General features: G+C 41.5%; 1 protein-coding gene across 2 annotated transcripts in view; it reads right to left on the bottom strand.

Moving 5' to 3' along the window:
* Window positions 1–18,567, bottom strand: part of UACA (uveal autoantigen with coiled-coil domains and ankyrin repeats) — a 69,881-nt gene extending 51,314 nt beyond the window's left edge. For both annotated transcript variants that reach the window (XM_064480760.1, XM_064480762.1), the window contains exon 1: window positions 18,346–18,567. In XM_064480760.1, coding sequence (XP_064336830.1) covers window positions 18,346–18,438 — 93 coding nt within the window. In that variant the 5' untranslated portion in view covers window positions 18,439–18,567. The remainder of the gene's footprint in view (window positions 1–18,345) is intronic.
* Window positions 18,568–20,992: the final 2,425 nt, after the last annotated feature.

Raw genomic sequence — 20,992 nt, 5'->3', positions numbered from 1 at the left:
CGTGAAGTCCGACGGACAGTAACACACAGAAACATCTTTAACATATACACTCACAGAAAAAGCTGTGCCCTTTAAACGGGAGAATTTTTAAGAGTACAGAAACCTAAATACATGACATTCCTTTAACACTTCTGATATATATTTTTAAAAAATTTAATGTGTGTAATTAAATTTTTAAATTTAATGTGCTTTTGTAACAGACATTCAACTGAAAATCTGTCTGAAACTGAGTGTTTTACACCATTCTACAGAGTTTTACTTTTCAAGGAAACGTGAGGTTAGCAAATTAGTAGAGCCAAGCAAAAACCGGCTAAGAGGTGTGTTTCATAGTTTCTTTCGGAAGTATGAACCCTTCACTATTTTTAACCAACACAAACCTCCAATTACCTTAAAGAATGTGAACTTTTCACAGGTCTAACTCCTTCCTTACACAGTAAGCACTCCCAAGCACACAGCAGGTTTTGGCCCCAAATGGCCTTTCCTCCGTTCATTCACACCAGAGAACAGGCTATCTGGACAGCTCCGGCCAAAAGACGCAACAAAGCTTGCAGCACGTCTCTTAGGTTCAGATCTTGTTTGATAGAGTCACTTGATGGATTTATTTGATAGGTTTTGTCTTTGATGATTTTAGCAAATCCTATGCCTCCAAACAGCAATTGTTATCTTTTCCCCACAAGCTGCACTATGATGCATAGAAAACCTAAAAATTAACTTCTTCCCTTGTTATGTTGAAGAAAATTAGATTTTAAAATGTATCTCGTATATGTAATAAAATCAAGCCCTTGGGGGTCATCCAGTCCAGGAATGGGAAAGACTGAGCACTTAAAGTGGCCACTCCAGCAGTGAATGTGGATAAATCAATCTTCGCAACCTTTTCCAAGAATGTCCACAGCCTTCCCTGCTCCCTGAGACAAGCACGGCGTTTTTCGTGGTCACGGGGAACATTCGCTGGTACTGGCTGTGCAAGGAGGTGGCCAACAACTTCTGCTGAAAATCCCTCCTCTGTGCTTGAAAAGGATGTCTTTCTGCCTTCTCAAGGTCCTTCCAACCTCAAGGAGGACCTCTGGGGACAGACCTCGTCATTTGCCACAGTCTCCGCGGAGGTGGGTGGGCCGTGGTCTGACTCAACAGCGTATTTCCTATGTTGTCATTTAACCAAAAAGATAGGAAAAACCGGTAGAGGCACAACCGAAGTACCTGTGAACGTGCCGGAGTGAGAGCAGCGGTGCACTGAGAGAGGTTTTCAGAAACTCAGGCTGTTGCACAGTATCACTAGTTATCAGAGAAACGGAATCAAAGCTGCGATGAGGTACCACCTCCCAGTCAGAACGGCAACCATCACAAAGTCCACAGACGATGAATACTGGACAGGGTGCGGAGAAAAGGGAACCTTCCTACACTGCTAGTGCAGCCATTATGGAAAACAGGATGGAGAGTCCTCAAAAAACTAAAAACAGATTTACCCCATGACCAGCAGTCCCACTCCTGGGCATTTATCTGGAGGGAACTCTAATTCAAAAAGACACATGCACCCAATGTTCACAGCAGCACTATTAACAATAGCCGAGACATGGAAGCCGCCTACGTGTCCATCAACAGAAGAACGGATAAAGAAGTTGTAAGAGATATACACACACACACACACACACATACGCTAATACATATATTATATATAAATATATATTTATACAAGTATATTTATAAGTATATATTATATTATATAGTGTATATATATAGTGTATATATTATATATATAATATAAGTATATAAGTAATATATATTTATAAGTATATTTATAAATATATATACATTTGTTTTTAAAAGAAAGAAATCCAGGTATTGACCATGCAGGCACAATCCAGGATGACGACGGGGACACATCAAAACGCCCTGGCTTTAGACATCTGAATGGTGTCATTCATTCCCACTGTTCCGAGGCCACCTTCACCAAGCAAGCTTCTGACAAACTTGCCTCCCTAAAGGGAGAGACTGGATGGAAGGATCCAGCCCCCTAGTCAGCTACTTAGTTCCCATTATACATGAATAGGATGACATTTAATCTCAATGAACTTTCAGAGTAACTCAGCATCTTCAAATCCAATCAAGATTGAGTTTCTGCTTAAATAAACCTAACATGAATTTATCAAGGGACAAAAGGCTTCCGTTGGCAACAGGAAATTGGGTCTCCCCTAACAAAATTTTACTTCAAACCTTTATAGGGCATTTATGATGAGCAGCACAGAGGAAACTGTAAAAACTGTAAACGGTATTGATTTTCCCAGTAGCTTAGACACATACTCTTTGCTGTTCTTTTCATAATGAAAATTTCTCCAAAATTCAGGTGTTAAAAGTACATATTCACTTAATAGTTTCTTCAGTTATACTCATTTCGCATGGCTTTAATTTTCCTCCAAACTAGAAATAAGATCACAGAGCTCAGTATATTGAAAAGGCATGCAAACATTAATCAAGATTGTTAAGATCACAATTTTAAGGAATAAACAATCAGAAAAATAATAGAAGGAACCAACCAAAGGGTTAACAGCTATGGAGTGTGGGATTAGAGAAGCCCTGAATTCTTCACATTTTGTGTATTTTCTGAATTTTCTACAATGAGCATTGTTCTATTTAAGCTTCTTTACTTGCAAGAAACAAATACCCATTCAGTTGCCTTAAGAAAAACAGGATTTATTGAAAGACATACAACGAGCTGCAAGAGAAATCTCACGGAAAACCACAGTTGAGCTGAGTCCTACACAGTCTGGAGCTACGGGTGAACCTGGCATCGATTCCGTTCCAGGAACCCCAAAGACAGCACACGTGGAGCTGCCCTGTCCACACACATCGCTCTGTCACACGTGTTGCTCGACTCCGGTCCATGTGGGTCTTTCCACTCTCATCAGCCGCCATGAACATCCTTCTTTACTTCCACCTTAAACTCCAAATTTCCTTCATTTTAAGCGTAAGGCTGTGGTCGAGGTACAAGAAGGTGAGGAAAACAGACAACTTTTGCTTAAGGATTGAACTGTACTTTTTTAGATTACAGATTGAATATACACAGATGGTTTTTAGAAAGAGCCAACAGTCTAGAGAAGGGTATATAAAAAGGGAAAGTCTCCCTCCTCTTCCCTGGCACTTTTTTTGAAGGGTGGTGGGGAAGGGGGAGGGAGTAATCTACAAAAGGAAAACTGACATTTATGTTTCTAAAAATCATAAAAATATTACTTAACAAAGCACAACATCTATAAAATATTTCCTCACTGTATTATATAAACAATTATTGTGTAACAACTGAAAATGCACATAATCAAAACAAAATTATCTGATATCATATCGTATATAAATAATAAACATTATAAAACTGATTGGTTCTATTTTAAACAGGTATTTTTTCTGAACTTGACTGTCCACAAAGCAGATAAATTTATATTGGCAACCTATTCGTAAATTATTTGAAATGCTTCATCATGGTAGGAATATTTTAATTTCTAATACACTTTTCATTTGTCACGCTCAGGTTAAGTTGGCGAAAATGAAAATAACTGAGATGTTCTCAAAAACTAAAAATTCCAAATATACGTCAGGCAGTGCTGTTTAAGATCTTAATCACTGAGCACCTGCAAACTGTCCTCGAATGTCTACTTGACATGGGTAGCTATCTCAGACGCTGGCTTCAAATCTTTGTAATTTCATAAATTTTCCTCAGAGAGGCCCTGAAATAAACAAAGAGGGGTTTCTCTTTGAAGGCAGGGTCACTTTACTGGCTGTATCTTCCTTCGTCCCCGTGCCACCTGAGACCCTTCGCAGGGCAGCGCAGCCAGCGTGCAGCAGGCAAACCGTCTACGTCGAGGGGTCCTGGTGAGCGTTTTCACTCAACCTGCAGGCTGACGCCGCCGGAAGTCTTTCAAATCCGCCCCTTAAAGTGTGCTTCAGGAACATGTTTGAGAGCCCCATTTTCCCACACCCCTTCAACAAACTGTTTTTAAGAGTTTAATAAAGAATTTGGTGTATATTTTTCCAATTGAAAAAAATTCTTCACTAACTAAATTGGGATTATATTAATAGGCTGTCCTCCACATCCCTTCTTTCACATAATAAATATATCCTGGACATCCTGACGTGTCACATTTATGTAAATATGGAGATTTTCACAATCTACATGATAATGTCTAAAGACTTATATTTTCTATAAACAGAGAAAACAAAGTTTTTTAAAAAGTAATGAATAACGAGTGATTCAGTTTTGCTATTTTTGTTATTTTGAATATTTTAAACTGGCTTTAGAATTTAATGTTGGGAATTATAATATTAATATTGTATGACAGACACCTTTATGGAAAATACCCTTGGATGGGGTTGAAAATTAACTGATAGATTTCTAAATTGGTTAATTAGTTTAATTTCAGTTTTCACATTTTAGAAATATTTAATAACTCTTAAAAGCAATTTTGAATTTTTCACGTATTTCATGCCAGTCAAGTAGCTGTATATAAAGTCTAGCTTGAATCTGGCATGAAGCAAGGAGTTTTCACATTAATTACTGTGCTTTAAGTATTGTTTTTACAGTCAAATTCCTATTATAGCAAACTATTTTAAAATTACATTTCACTATACAATTGGAATTTAAATATTTTGTATTGATTTTAATAAAATGCTGGCATATTCAACATGCTTTCAAATTATACTTTCTGTACTTGAAAAACACGGAGCTTAAAGTTTCGTATCTTTATTACCATCTTAACAGGATTGCAGTAATTTGCATTGTGATTATTCTAACTGGAGTTAATAAATGCTTATGCTTTTAACCTCCTGGCTGACGGTGACAGAGGCCCTGCCTTTGCTAATGGCAGGGCTCGGCACTGTGTGTGCTAAGAGGTTCAGCTCGCTGGTTTGCACGTGTTACCTAGTGATGCTCTCAGGCGTGGGGAGAGGTGTGAGGAGGCGCATATCCATCGTCTTATTTTTCTGGATCTCAAGGCTGCGGAACGTGACCAGCAGGTCTGAGGCCCAGAGCAGCTGACGCGCTGCACAGTCATTACCCTTCTGAGCTGGCAGGCGAGTCTGAACAGGTGCCTGTCCGGGCTTGGAGTGTGCGAGGGTCCTGGGAGGTTTTCTGTCCCCTTTGAGTGCAGCAGTGCCCTGTTTGGGAACCACTCCCCTATTGTGAGCAAGTTAAGAGGAGCAGGATATTTCATCCAGAGTCTTATAAATATATATATCAAAGAGAAAAAAATCTGCAATGTTTCTCTTGAGGGCAAAACCTTAAATCTTATGTTAGATTCTTTCTAATAAGTTGTATTCAGTTTTAAATTTGGATAGCATTTTCCTTTATTTAAAAACACCTGCTAAATCTACTTGCTTGCCGCTTGGATTTATCGGGAACCACACCAGCCACAGTCCTTGAACAGAAATCCAGCCACACTCGGAGGGCCGCTCCTGCCAGCGGGCAACTTGCTGAGACTTCTCCAGCAGCACAGATGTAACAGCCCCACGCATTCTGTGACCTGCTCTCCCCTGGAGTTATCCTTAATGTTTTGGGGGAAGATGAGTTTTTAAATAGACCTGTAAGTATATTATTTTAAAAGACCATTTTTTAAACACTTCATTATTTCTCAAGTGATGGTATATGGAAAATGCAAAAGAAAGCTTTTTTTTAAAATAGCCTATAATAAAATTAATTTATATTAATTAATGGCAATAAGAAGAACTATTATAGTTTATACAGTTTTTTAAATTTCTGCATCCTGGACTATTACGATAATCTAGCAGTTGGCCTCCTCACTTCTCCCCTTGTCCCCCCACTGCAGTTATTCTCCACACAGCAGTCAGAATATTTAAAACATAAGTCAGATCATGTCACTCCTTTGCTTAAAACCCCCTAGTAGTTAGTATTCTTGCCATAAATATTTAACCTAAAAGTAATAATTAGGAGGCAATTAAACCCAAATTGTGGGATGTTCTGTAAAAAAAAAAAAACAACGAACAAAAAACCAAAAAACTGGTCTACTGGACTCCTTAGATTGGGATTCAAACAATCCAAAATCCTTACTCATACAGGATCCAGACCCCGCAAGAGATCACTGTTAAAACTTCCTCCCCTTTGCTCTCTTCACTCCAATCTTAATGGCTTCCCTGTTTTTAAATTATGAAGACAAATACAATCCCATCTCAAGGCTTTTTAACAACTGCTTAGAATTATTAATAACTAGAGGAGAATGCAGGTATGTCCACTCCCTCCAAAAGGCTTACTGTATCATAAATGCATCAGTTTTCTGTTGCTACGAAACCAAACCCAGTTATTCAAAATACCTGCCATTTATTATTGCTCCTGAGTCTACAGGTCATCTGAGCAGTTCTGCTGTGCTGGGCAAGACTGAGCATCTCGGCCATGCGTGTGTCTGCAGTCAAATGGCCACGCTGGCTGCAGGCTGGCTGCTCCAGGATGGCCTCTTTCCCATGGCCCACGTCTGGTGACTAACGAGGTGTCAACGGGACAACAGAGGCAACTGGTAACCAGCAGGCAAGCCAGGCAAGCATGGGCTTGTGCACAAGAGAGAAGTATGAAAGACCTTTTAATACCTGGTCTCAAAATCATTTCCAACATACTCTATTGTCCAAAGCGAGGCACAGGTACAACTCACAACCAGGAAGCAGGGAAACAGGAAAGTCGCCCTGCAAAGACGATGCGCACAGGGAAGGGCAGCGAACGGGGCCGTCTGCGATCAGTCCACCACATACCACGCCAAGAACACTTGCCATGCTGGTTCATCTGAGACTAGGAGACGGCAGAGGGAATGAAAAACACAAAGGAGGATAGAAACCATACTTTGTTATAAAGCCTATAGAGCATGGTTTCTCAACCTTGGCACTACTGAAATCCGGGGCCAGGTAAGTCTTTGTCGGAGAGGGCATCCTAGGATGTTAAGCAGCACCCCTGGCCTCTACCCACTGGACGCCAGTAGTACGTCCTCAAGTTGTAATAACCAAAAATGTCTCCAGACGTTGCCAAATGTCCCCTAAAAACAAGAATCACTTATGGTTGAGAATCGCTGCTACAAAGGAATGAATTAAGGTAAAGACAACTCGGTCTTATACCTACCAATATAAAGTAATTTTACTTTAAAAGGCCATTCAAATGATTCTAAAATGCAAGCTTTAATTGTAGATAGGTGAGATGTATACCAAATTCTTAACAGTTTACATATAAAAAAATGCCCAAAGCTTCACTGACAATACTTAGATTCCTGCTAATATAAATTACCATACTTCTGAAGTCAGTATGAATGTAGACCATTGTCAGAAGTTAAACTGAGCCAACAGCCCTGGCTCCAGGATTTGGTGTGGTGCATATGTAAAACCCGGATTGGCCTATTACGTACATTTTTATAACAAATAAATACCAAGAAATCGTGGTCTCTCCCAACCTGCAAATATAAAATGCTGTCTCAAAGCTACAGCTGATGTCCAATTCTCCCCTCTTCCCATTTCAAGACAGTGGTAATATACCTCCCATGGCCACCTCTCACCCTAACACCAATCACAGACGTGAAACACACCACAGAAAGCAGGGGGTGAATTACAGGATTAGAAAGTCTTAATAAAAGAAGCAGGAAGATAACAAATCAGAATATCCCCTGGGCATACTGGAAAACCTCGCAGTCACAGTCACGGTATATGTATTTATTGATCTAAACTGTTCTCACAATGCCTACGTTCCTAAAATTATACATATAAACCAAACAGCTTCAAATGCATCAACTAAGTATTTTCTAACTTGTACTCACGTACAAATCTGTGATAGCACTGGCCAAGTGAAGTCTTACATACAAGAACCAACTTAAAGACCCTCTTTCTGGATTCTCAGGGCAAAAAATAATAGTTTCTCCTTCAGAGAAAAGAAGAGAAAATGGGGTAACTTGCTAACCCAATGGTACATCCACGAGCAGGGCTGGGACCAGGCTAAGGGGGAGTGAAGGGCTGGGGGCACCAAATTTAAGGAAGGGCTCACTCTCTGGGAGGGCAGTGAGCCAACATATGAGGCAAGCACCTGCTGTCCAGCAGGAACTGCACTTAACGTCAGGAAACTGCACTCTGACTTCCACATCCCCACCCAAGGGCTGTCCTGTACTAAGCCTTGGCCCTTACACCTTCCTCGTCATCTCTGTGACTCCTCCAAGAACCACAGGGCCTGCCTAACCGGCTAGTCTGATGCTACCCAACAAGGACCCAGGGAACCCAGCAGAAAGAGTCACCCACACATACACAACTGGAACACTTAAGCCTTGACATTATGAAGGTTGGGAAAAGGGGCATTCCAGGAACTCCAAAACTCTGGCCTTTACAAAGTTGCCCTTATGTTTGAACGTAGTTTCATGTGCACTCATACTTTCGATGGAAATTTATCATTTTTGACATTTTTTCCAATCTTATGGCTGTTTAACTGAATCAATGTTATCACCCAGAAACATTGTAAATCAACAGTATACCTTGCGGTTAGCAATGTTAGCTTTAATAAATCAGTTTCATACAAAAACTAACTACAGGCCAGGGTTTCCCCTTCACAAGGCAGTACTATCCTTTCCCCGCTGAGAGTCCTCTTTAAGAAGAGCCTTCAGCACTCCTGAGCAACAGACACAGGAAGCCTGCAGGTTAGAACCAACAACAGCAACAACCGTGGCACGTGGCACCTCACTGCATTCAAGGAGACGCTCCACCTGTCTGAGGCATACACCCAGCACACCGCCGCACCCAGAGTGTTTGTCAAGGTCCTGAGTGCAGTTCCTTCCTCCCGTGTGACTCACCCTATCCCGCGCGATCACAGCAGCTCAGCAGCAGGGACGCAGTCAGACCGGGCAGTTAGGAAGGCTGCTGTCCCGCTTCCTCAACTGTGCACAGGAAAAGCTCTGATAACACAGCTTAGCCTACACGACCCTGCAACAGAGCCCCTTACTGAGGCTAAATCACCTCAAGTGGCTTGAAGACAAGTAACAGCTGGCACAGGGCCTCTCACAGCTTTACTTTAAAGGCCAAACACACGCAACCCTAACCTACCCTTCCAACGGCCACATCTCGACCTCCCCACAGAATCTCTTTCCAAAAGTGTGCAGGCCGGTGTATTCCCCTCAACAACACAGGACAGCAAAAGCTGCTTCCTCAGCAAACCAGTGATGCGGGGAATGCCAGGGAACATAGAGGTTTTAGTTTATTACCTGCCGCTTCCAGCTACCAACAAGCTTTTCACGTGTAACACGTGCCAGCAAGAGTCCTTCAGGCCTGTGAATTTGCAAGTTTCCAGTAATAAATTCCCAAATGAAATTAAGTTCTTAGTTTTACATAAGTAAGTTTATTAAAAATTATATATTAATATAAGTTTATTTTAATTATAAAAAGTAACATCATAACAAAGAAATGGAAAATAAAAACTTCCTAACCTAGAACCATGAGCATCTTTGTATATCCCCTGCTGGTCTTTTTCCATATAAATTTTTATATGACTGTTATCAGGTTGTATCTGTATCTTTTAATTCTGACTTTTTTCATTATAAGATTTCCATTTCTTCCATAGAATTTCTTCACATAGTTGCAAAACAGCCTTGCATTTTCTACTGCTGTATAAAAAATTGCTACAAACTTAGAGGCTTAAAAACAACACTTATTTATGAGTTCATGGTTCTATAAAAAGTCCAGGTGGGGTTGACTGGGTTTTTTGCTTAGAATCTCTCGAGGCCAAAATCAAGGTGCCAGCCAGGCTGGGTTCTCATCTGGGCAGAATCTGCTTCCAGGCTCATTCAGGTTATTGGCCAGATTCCGCTCCCTGTGGCTGTAGCACTGAGGTCCCTGTTTCCTTGGTGGCTCTCAGCCCTGAGCCTCTCTCTCAGCTCCTCACGGCTTTTCATATTCCTTCTCACACGGTCAGTCCACCCTCAAGCCAGCAACAAGTCCCTCTTGTCCTTCAAATCTCTCTGCTGTGAGGCAGAGAAACATCTGGTTTTAAAGTCTCACGTGATTAGACTATGCCCACCTGGATAATCTCCCTTTTGTCTAGTTCAAAGTCCAATGATTACATCTTATACCTTACATTATATCTGCAAAATCTCATTTGCCATGTAACATAATGATCATGGGCATATTAGCTCATCAAACTCGAAGCCCTGGGGGATTAGGGTGGGAAAGCAGGGAAGGCCATTTTTAGAATTCTTCCTACCACATCTCTGTCACAACAGAAAATGTTATTTCTAACTGTAGATTATAGTTGAAAAACTTAAAGGTCATTTAGCCACTAGGCTAGAAAACGTTAAGGTCCTTTCCAATCCTAAAATGTTAAAAATAAAAAAATTAAACACATTAAAGAAATAAAGGGTAAGGTTATTTTAAAACAAAAAAATTAGATGAATTTTAAAATTAATTAAATCAAAAGGGAGCTGAACTTTCTCCTAGTTGCAAAAAAAAGACATGTAAGAAATGCTTTTGCAAAATTGTCACCTTGGGGGCCAATTTTCTAGTTACACCAAAAAGATGAAGCATGAATGTAGAAATGAAGGTTAGTGCCAGAAGCAAAGAATTTTCCTCTGAACCCAGTGACAATTTCTACTGAACAAAACTCCAGTTTGAATCTTGGTATAAGAAGCAGAGGAGGTAGAGGCACCAATGAGAACCTAGCTCATAGACAGGCCACTCCTCCCAAGGTCGTTGAGGAAAACCGAGGACACAAGCCTGGGGTCAGGCTGGCAGGGCCTCTTGGGAGGGGGTCAGCCAGCTGACTTTGCTCTAAGACAGTCCCCGTGCCCGCCACACAAATCCAGCCAAAGAGGAAAGAAAGAACTTGCACCTGTAAAATGGTGGACAGCAGTGCCCACCCGGTAGGGTCGTGGGGATTAAGCAAGCTCGCGTACAGCACTCAGAACAATGCCCGGGACAGACGCGCTCAATAGCTACTAGCCATCAGCACTCGGATTTCTTATAAGTGATTTCTTTTTAAGTAATTCACTAGCGTTTATTCACTGATTTCTCCTAATGAGGCATTTGTATCTGCTCAAATCGTTTCAAGTTACTTAACAATTTTAAGTACAAGTTTATTAGAATCAAATGATTAAAACACACACACACACACACATATATATATCTTGACTGCGGCATTAATGCTGACTGAGTAACAAAGAGGCACTAAAACCCGGTGAACTGCATTGTAAGTGACTTGTGTCATTCTTCATCACCAGCTAGATTTTGTTTTCTATGAGTATGTATGACTTTTATGGGGAAAAAGATATTTTAAGACAACGGGCAGCCATTTCTCCTCACTGGTTCAGTCATATATCTCTCTCTCGAGGGCACCTGCCAGTCTGACCCGATTATAAAAACACAGCTCATGAAATCCCATCCTCAGTCAGGGGTTTTGGTCACTCAACTGAATCGGTTCATATTTTACACTTCATTTCGGAAACTACAGACTATACCATTGGGAAATAAATTAGTCCACATCAGTAAGATTCAGGATTCCTGAAAACAAAAAAAGTCCAACAGACAAAACTGGTTTTGTGACTACGGACAGGTGAGCTTATTCTAGTAGTTTTGTGCTGTATTTTTAAACTGGGAAAAGGTATTACTCTTTCTAACTGTATAAAGGCTACATAAAGCTTTTAATTGCTTTGACTTAGGGAAAGGCAGTATGCATATATTAGCCTTTCATCTGCTTATAATTTCAGGAAGTGCATGTCAACATCTATTTTCAGGCAAATTCTCTACAGAAATCAGTTTGACTTCTCCGGCACAGACAAGCGCACGCAGGTGGAAACTTTCAGTGATCCGCCACATCCCTTACGTGGGGACAGACAGATGTCTGCATGGTCTCCAGCAGGGCAGTAAAGGCTTCCACATGACGGGTGAGGCAGAGAGCACGTGTCGGGGTCTAGATTCCTTCACTAAGGGTACAGCCATAAGCTAAACAGGGCTGAGGAGAACAAAATTTTGCTGGCCATTCACTCATTCTAGAGGGGACTGGGTAAGAGGGAGGATGAACTTAAGTCATCAACGGGGTAACTTCTGAAGATGAAACTTTACCGACTCTGGTCAGAGATCTCTCTAAACAACAGTTTAAACTTGTCAAGGAATTCAAAATTTTAATTCAAGTTAAAAAAAAAAAAAAAAAAAGGAAAACCTTCCTTTGACTGTCTCTCCCAAGCAGCCACCCTCTAACTCCTTCCTTCCTCCGCACCATCCCAGCTCCAACACGAAAGCCTGTCTTCCCACCTGCAGCCCCCACAGCGGGCCATCTGCGTCCACTGCTCCGCACCCTGGGCTCGCTGCTCTCCCGCCCGCGGGGCCGGCCACCCGTCTGCCTGGCCCAGGTTCTAGTTTCCCCCTCCTGCCTTTCCCTGACCCCACCCTACACATCCCACAGCAACATACACACACCTACGGTATGGCTCTTACTATCCTGCGGTACTGCTATTTTATGTATAACTCTCTCAAAACTCATGAAGGCTATGACTGGATCTTTCTTAGCATCGAAATTTTAGAATATACATAAAATACAATAGTATCACTAAAGTAAATACAGTAGTGTCACGACCCAACCAATGACAACAATTACTCACAACCAGTCCTATGTCAAGTCTACCCTCCACGCGTTCCTCCCATCCACCTCGATTATTCCGGAGCAACCCCAGACTTCACATCATTTCATCTAGAAATAGTATACTTTTAAACGTTTCTCTGAAAGACAGAGCCTCTTTATAAACTTAACCCCATTACAACCATTGTCACATTTAAGTCCTTTAAAATAATAATTCCATCATATCAACATGTATCCAGTTGGTATTTACATCTCCTCAATTCTCATAAACTTTTATTTTTTACAATTATTTAATCAGTGAAGTCTACCATTATGATTAGTTAATATGTGTCCTAAATTTCTTTTATTCTCTAAACTTCTCGTCCACTTTTTTCCTCTTATAATGTATTTTTGAAGAAACTAGGCCGTTTGTTCTGAAATTTCCCACAATTAGAATTTTGCTCATTGCATCCCCACATTCCTCTGTCCCCTGTATTTTCTGTAAAATGCTGGTTAGACCTAAAAGCCTATCATACTCAGGTTTGGTTTTTTGGTGACTGTTAATTAGTAGCAATGAATATTTCCAGCAGGAAGTGCATTATGTCTGACTGCCCTTCCTTCTGAGACATTGGTAGCCACTGATAAATCACTGTCTGGATTTTATAGCCATTAATTCATGAGGAGCTGTAGAACTGTGACACACTTATTCAATCATCCCTTCTCCACACATTAGCTGGGGTAAAACACCTTTTATAAAAAAGAAGCTTTCCCTTGTTGAGCACCACAGTTTCATTCTTTCTCCTTATTTTCTGGATCTTAAAAGAATACATCAGTTCCCTAGCATCCAACAAAAGAGACACATTTCTTTTTTTCTTGGTAATCATTATTATGAATTCATGGATTTGCAGATTTCAGTCCACTGCCACTTCATTCTTACTGATGATCAAACTGTCCCCATCACTGGTCCCGTGGGAGCCTCTTCAAGTTGGTTCCCTCCTGAGTCCTAATCCTTGGTAACTTCCTTGCCTTCTAGTGGGACAAAGGATGCCACATTCATCCTGCAAATTTTCTGCTCCCAACTTGGTATTCTCCATTTCTTCAAAGAGGACCTAATTATTAATTCAGTCTTCAGCCTCACTTACATGTTTCATAAATGTTTCCCAAACTAAATAAGGCAATTGCCTTATTATTTTTAAACTAATGATTTTAAATTTGAAAAATGTGTATGATGCACAGTAAATAAATGCACAATCATCACTCCACTCTTATTAAAACAAGTAATTAAAATACTTAACTACTCAACACTCAAGTTCTTGGACTCGTCATCTACCAAAATACACACCAAAGCATCTCAACACTCCTGCTTTGCTATTATGATAAAATTCAGCAATTAAAATCAGCATGATAACCTGAGCAAAACTGCTGCTGGGTTGAAATCCAAAAGTATAAAAAGAAGGCTTCTTTAATGTGATCTTCCTTCAAGAACCACAAGAAATACAACACAGGGATAACCCCAGGAAACTGTTTGAATAAAGCTTTAATTAAGGTAGGCATGTTTAATTAAAGGTTGGCATCTTTAATGAAAATGAGTAAACAGTGCTCAATTAAGTACCATGAGTTTAAGCTAAACATAACAATTTGTGATTATTTACGTTACTCCCAAATCATCAATATAATAATAGCATTAACATCTTTTCAAACATACCCATATCCCTGAGTGGAAAACACAAATACCTTATTCTCAAAATCACAGCTAAAACATAATCATATTTAATCCTTTATGCTTTGTAAACATCTCAAACTTCTACTCTTGGTGGGAAACAAAAGAGGTTTTTTGAAGATTTTTTTCTGTTGCTATATTTGTAACTCTAAATTCTTTTAGAAATACCAATATTTTTTCAGGGTACTGAGACATTAAGAAGATGCTTTAGAACATATCTGGATGCTGATTTATAAAATTTATCGCCCTATTTTAAAAGCAGCCTAAAGAAAGGGCAGCAAAAATAATCACTGCAGACGCTTCGAGGTTAGAGGTGACTAGCACAGGTATAACTCACAGTGAGACCCTCTTCCAGAACATCTGCTTGCAGCACTGGTTTGCAATAGCTCTGGCATTACAGTCCCTTAATTTTAATTACTACTCAAATTTCCTAATCTGAACTACATAAATAATGGAACAAGCCTATTCTCATTGTACATATAATTGTACACATAATTACACATATAATTAACTAGATCTGAAATAACATTCACAATCATTTAATTATCCATTTCAGAAATCTGAAGCTCCAGTTTAGTAACTAAAAATAAATGTAACAACAAAAATTGTCTTATTTGATGATTAAAAGATGCAGTTATCTCCAGATTTCACTAGTAAAGTCCTCTCACATGTATTTCATGCACAATTTATAATTGTGAACAATATTTATTTATATGTGTATAAACACAACTCCGTTTAGTGAACTCTAAACCCACCGACATATTTACAACCAGGGTATTATTCAGAATATTTGAAATGCTTTTTTTCCTCCATATAATCTACATATAATTATAATTTAACGTGTTAAGTTAATATACTATATTTCACATACTATATCATAAGATATTTACATACTTCAGTCCATTTCTAATGTGTCTCCAGATAAATAAGTTTAAATACATGAGGAAAACTATTTATGAAGTACGCATTTTTAAATTGTTTCTTCAAATCCAAGTAGTGCAAAATGGGATCATTCCCGTGATGATTAAATGAATGACTTAAGATTCAACTTCTGTATCCATGAGAGGGGAGTAGGGGAGAAAAAAGAAAGCAAGACGTATACCTCTGAACATCCACCAAAATAACTTCTAATAGATCACAGGGTTAAACGTGAAAAATGAAGCAAACAAAAAACTGAAGAAAATAGGAGGCTTTTTCCTTTTTTGCTTAATATTGCAGAGTGGAAAGGCAAAGACATAACATAAACCTAAGAAGTCACAAAATAAAAGGTTGATAAATTCAATTGCGTAAAAACCACTTTCTGTATAGCAAAAGCCACCATAAACAAAGTCATAAGACAAACAACCAATTAAGAAAAATATTCATATTTAAAAGGCTAATTTCCCTGATAAAAAGTACATGCAAATTTGTAGGAAAGAAATTAACAACGCAATAGAAAAATGGAAAGGGAAAACTGTTCACGGAAAAGAACACGTACCGACTACTTAAGACTATGAAAAGATGCTCAACTTCATGCACAACCAAAGAAATACAAATTCAGACGATCCTCAGATACCACATTTATCTGTCAGGCTGGCAAAAATTGAACATCTGGACAGACTTCAAATAAAAGCATGGGAAAAAATAATTTCTCACACACGGAATACAAGATGCACAGAAGGAAATTTAACAAGCTTCATAATTATAAATGCACGTATCCTTTAACCCAGCAATTCCACTTTCAGGAATTGATCCTGTAAGTGTACAAGCACACACACACACACACACACACACACGAAATATATACAGGCTTATTCATCATAGCACTGTATATTATAGCAAAAGATTTGAATGGGATGTTCTGAAAGGGCCTAGGATATTAGTTTAAAAAAATATATGGAACATCGAGTACCAAGTGCTACCATTTCAACAAAGGGTAAACATTTATATTAATATTTGCCTGTATATGCTAAACTCTCTCTGGAGGGATATGCAAGCAATTGGTGACACCAGTGGCCTCTGAGGAACTGGGGGAGCAAGGTCGCTGATGGACAGGTGGGAGAGGGACTTTTTGCTGTAAATATTTCTGTTCCTTTTAAATATTAAGCCATGTGCTATATTATCTGCTCAAAAGCAAATAAATAAAATTTTAAATATTTTTGAAGAAAATAAAAAAGATGCTCAATCATGATAATACGTACACACGTGACCAAATCTAACATTAGGGATTATGGTTTACAGAGTGAAAAGCAGAAGGAATCTGTTTCTCCTGTGCATTTTTTATACTCTATCAATACTACACTTGGCTTTATGAGTCATCAGATTCATTTATTTTCATTTAAATATTTTACAAAAATTATTTGAATAATTAACTAAAACTGAGAGATGCTCACTCTTTTTAAGTGGGCAGGTTCTTTTTTTTTTAATGGATTTTTCTTTATTTTTATGTCATTACTTTAAGAAAAATAACAGAATTCTCAGTGTAGCGATTGCTAAAGATTTAAGCTCAGAGAGATGCACCTCACCTTCCAAATGTGCAAAATGCAAATTGGCATGCTGATAATACCAGTCACAACTAAATACTCTGCATTTCTAGAAGAGAAAACAGGATAAAATTAAGGTGTCTAAACCTCCAAGTGGGTGTGAATCCTTAGTGCAAACCAAATGGGGTAAAATATAGCGAATAAACCTAGCAAAGTGTGTCTTTAAAGCTGAAAACACAACCTGCACTACAAAGAAGTTGAATCTTTAACGACATTGACCTCTGGTAACACTAAATGACGTTTCTGACCATCATCTTAAAAAATAATGAGGACGTAATCGCTTCTTCTATGCGCTAATAAAACAATTTAATGTTTTCAAATCATCAAATATGCCACCTGAAGCCATCCCCCCATTTTTTTTCATTGGGAATTGAACAGCCTAGTTTTGCCACAATTTCCTTTAAATCCAAGTAAAAATCATTCTAGAAGCAGTCAGGTGGAGAGAAAGGCATAATTCTGAATTCACTCAAAAGCCAAAGCAGATGAATTAGTATTCTCATAAAAAGCACCACACAGTCATTTCGGTAAAACCCGTGCAAAATCACTGAAGTCCGTTTTAACTGCTCCAAGCGGGCAACCTGGCAGTTTGTGCATTACATCCCCTCTACGTTTCTGACTCTTCAAGACTTTTCAAATAATGTTTATTCTAAGAATACAGAACGTTGATGATAAGGCCATCCTTCTAACTTGCCAAATTACCTAAATTCCAACATCTGCAGTCACATTTTCTCAGATTTCTGTTCTCCTGACAGTCAAGAGAGGCCCTGAGGACTCCGAGAGCACTAAGGCCGGGCTGCACGGGGCTGCCCCGCAGGTGAGACTGCCCGGCCGCAGAGGACAGCCACCTCCCCGATGTCACCACCACTCCCGGGTCACCAGCTTCCCAGTGTCACCACCACTCCCAGGTCAGTAGCTTCCCACTGTCACCACCACTCCCAGGTCAGCAGCTTCCCACTGTCACCACCACTCCCGGGTCACCACCTTCCCAGTGTCACCTCCACTCCCGGGTCGCCACCTTCCCAGCGTCACCACCTTCCCAGTGTCACCTCCACTCCCGGGTCGCCACCTTCCCAGTGTCACCACGTCTCTGAGGCACTGTCTTTACAACGACACCCCAGTCCCTCTGCCTCCCCTGAAGTCGCTTTCCCAGTGACACCGACAGCGACCAGCACTCAACGCCGCGAGTCCGGAGTCCGGACGGGGCGGCGCCGGCCCGCGGCCCTGCCCGCCCGGACTGAGGGCGCCCGCCCGGCCCGCGGAGCCGGCCAGGGACAGAGCGCGCGGGGTCACCGCGCCGGCGGGGGAGGGCGGGCCGGGGTCGCGGGGGAAGGCCGGAGGTGGGGGGACACCCAGAACGCCCGGCTCGAGGAGGGGCAGCCCGCGGCCGTCGGCCAGGAGCCGGGAACCCGGAGACGGGAAAGGAGTTGGGGGAGGCCGCGGAGGCGGCGGGGAGGGTCCCCGGGGCTCGGGGCCGGCGAGGCGGGCGCGCCCAGGGGCAGCCGGGCGGAGGAGGGCAGCGCCGGGGGCCGCTGCGCGCGGGCCGCGGGACTCACCGCGCTGGCGGCGGCGGCGGCGGCGGCGGCGCCGCCGGGCGGCGCGGGGCCGGGCGCGTCCTGCCTCCTCAGGCGGGACTTGAGGCTCTTCATGGCCGCGTCCGCGGAGTCCCGCTCCACTGGCCGCGCGCGAACCTCGAAGTCTGCGGGCTGCGGCCGCGCGGAGACGAAGGAGGTGGAGGAGGCGGCGCGCGGGCGGCCCCGGCCCACCTGCCACCTGGGGCCCGGCCGCCGTTGGCTCCCGGCCGGCGGCGGGGCCCTGCTCCCGCAGCCAATCCGCCGCCGTCCTGGCGAGGGTGGGGCCGGCCCCGACCAATAGGATTCCGGGAAGGGGGAGGGACTTCCCTTTCAAACTTAATAACTCCCTTCCTCTCCCTGCGGAGGGAAAGTTGGGCTCTCCGGCTGGGCGGCGGCGCGGCCGGGCGTCTCTCCCGGGGGATGGTGCCTCGGGTCTGGAGAGCGCACGGGGTCGTGCCTGAAACCAAGTCACGCCCGACTCCCCTCGTCTTCCCACCCCGTGTTCTTTCCCAAGAAACTCTCCCCTCCTCCCATCTGGTCCCAGAAAGGACTCCTGGGCCCCCGCACACTCGGGCTTTCAAGAACAACTTCCCTTCTGTCTGCTGAGCTTTCACTGCGCAGATCCCAGTGTCCGGGGACACCACGTGCGTCATAAGCTCCAGAAAGACACAGCTTCTGAGGAATAAGGTGCTGGTTGGACAGAGTTTGAAAGACGCTGCAGAACATCATAGCACGTGTCAGGTGCTCAGTGATTATTTGTTCAGTTCAGAACCCACGGCTTTGGGGGGAAGGAGACGTTGGGGAGGAGGGGGAGCTTTAATAAAAAACGACCCACATAGCCAAAGTGATATAAAACGCTGTCAAAGAAAAAAAAATTACGTCCTTTCTTCCAAAAAAAGGTTTTTTGTTTCCTGTAGAAACAAATTACGGGCAAAAGTATACCATGCAATTAATTCATCCTACCCAGGAATCTGTATTAATGAGAATCGTTTACGGGAAGGACGGATAGACAGCAGGCGAGCAACACCCAATAATTAGCTATTATGGTGACATCTTCAAGTCTTTCTAGGAGTCAGTTTTTCCCAGCAAAATGTTTATTCTAGCATTCGCCCATTTGAAAAGACAAACACTCCACATTGCTGACTAACAAAGGACTCATTTTGTCTGGAAGATCAGTTGCTTCTTTGCAGTTTCCTTGTAATAACTCAAAAGTTTTATTTAAATAGTGTAAAGAAAGTTTTCAGAAGTCTCTTGGAGAGACAGCGTTTAAAGATCATGTTAACCCTTAACAAAACAGTAACAATGAACTACCTGAGAAAATCACTAAATTTTCTCTCGATTAGTTCTGTGGAAGGAAATTTTCTTTGACTCCTCTTCCTTCCTCAGGATCCACAGCCATTCAGTTTTGCTGGCTCTTTAATAGTGTCTGTGATGGCTAGCTACTCTCTGTCCTTACCTGCCCCTGCAGAGCCAAAATTACCTCACACCTGGATATTACAGAAGCTTTCCAACCAGTCACCTGACCTCCAGTCTCACCTCTCCCATTACCAATAAACTACCAACCGTCATCAAAATTCTTACAAAACTATATTCAATATCTTGTAATAACCTATAATGGAAAAGAATCTGAAAAAGAATTTATATATAACTGAGTCACTTTATTGTACACCTAAAACTACCAGAACATTGTAAATCAACTATACTTCAATAAAAAGCTATTTTGAAAAAAATCATAGAAAATATTCCTCTCTTGCTCAAAAACTGTCAGCAGCTAATGAATGAATAAAATTTAACTCCTTTACTTGGCATTTAAGGCTCTACAACATGAACACAAGCCTGTTCTCCAGCTGACACTCCAAGCAAAGAACTCTTCAGCCCATTCCTCAAACGTAGGTCTTGCCTTTTAATGTCCACATCTCTATGCATGCTGATCCCTCTTCCAGTAATTTTCTAACTACGTTCATTTAACAAAATCCTGCTCCCTCCAAGTGTGATTGGACAAGGGCACAAGGGAGCTTCTGGAGTACTGTACTGTTCTAACTGATTATATTAACACGTGTGCGGGTTATATAATGTGCTCAGCTTCTGAAAATTCAGTTAGCCTGTAGTCTTTATATGTATATGTGTGTTATACTTTAATTAATCGTACATCCATTCCATGTGCCCTCCCCCCTAACAGAGCCTTCTCTGATCACTCAACTGAAGTGATCTCTCCATTCTCAGAATGATTGTACCTCTCAGATGATACTAATACATACGTTCTGAACAAGTTCTATTTCACTACTAGACTTCAAACTCCTTAAAACCAGGGAATAACCGATACATGTCTGAATTCCCCAGAATGCTTAGCATGTACTAGGTGCTCAATAAATATTTCTGAACAGATGGATGCATTCTTTTTGGTTATTAGAGTGAATTATAGTTGTTGTTGTGTGTGGTCATGTCACACAGGGTTGGTACCCACCCTGCTGTGAATACTGGGTGTCTCCTGGAGCATCCAAGTTCTCATGGCCCTGGTAATTGGCCTCTTTTCCGTTGTTACTGGATAAAGCAAAGGAAGCACGCAAAGCCACAAGTACATCTTGCATCAGTTTCCAAAAATGCTGGGCAAGCTATTTTTATGCGCTGT

The sequence above is a fragment of the Camelus dromedarius genome, chromosome 29 (assembly GCF_036321535.1).
Source record: "Camelus dromedarius isolate mCamDro1 chromosome 29, mCamDro1.pat, whole genome shotgun sequence".
NCBI lineage: Eukaryota > Metazoa > Chordata > Mammalia > Artiodactyla > Camelidae > Camelus > Camelus dromedarius.
The sequence above is the reverse complement of the archived record's forward strand: the minus strand, read 5'-3'. Positions and strand labels throughout refer to the sequence as shown.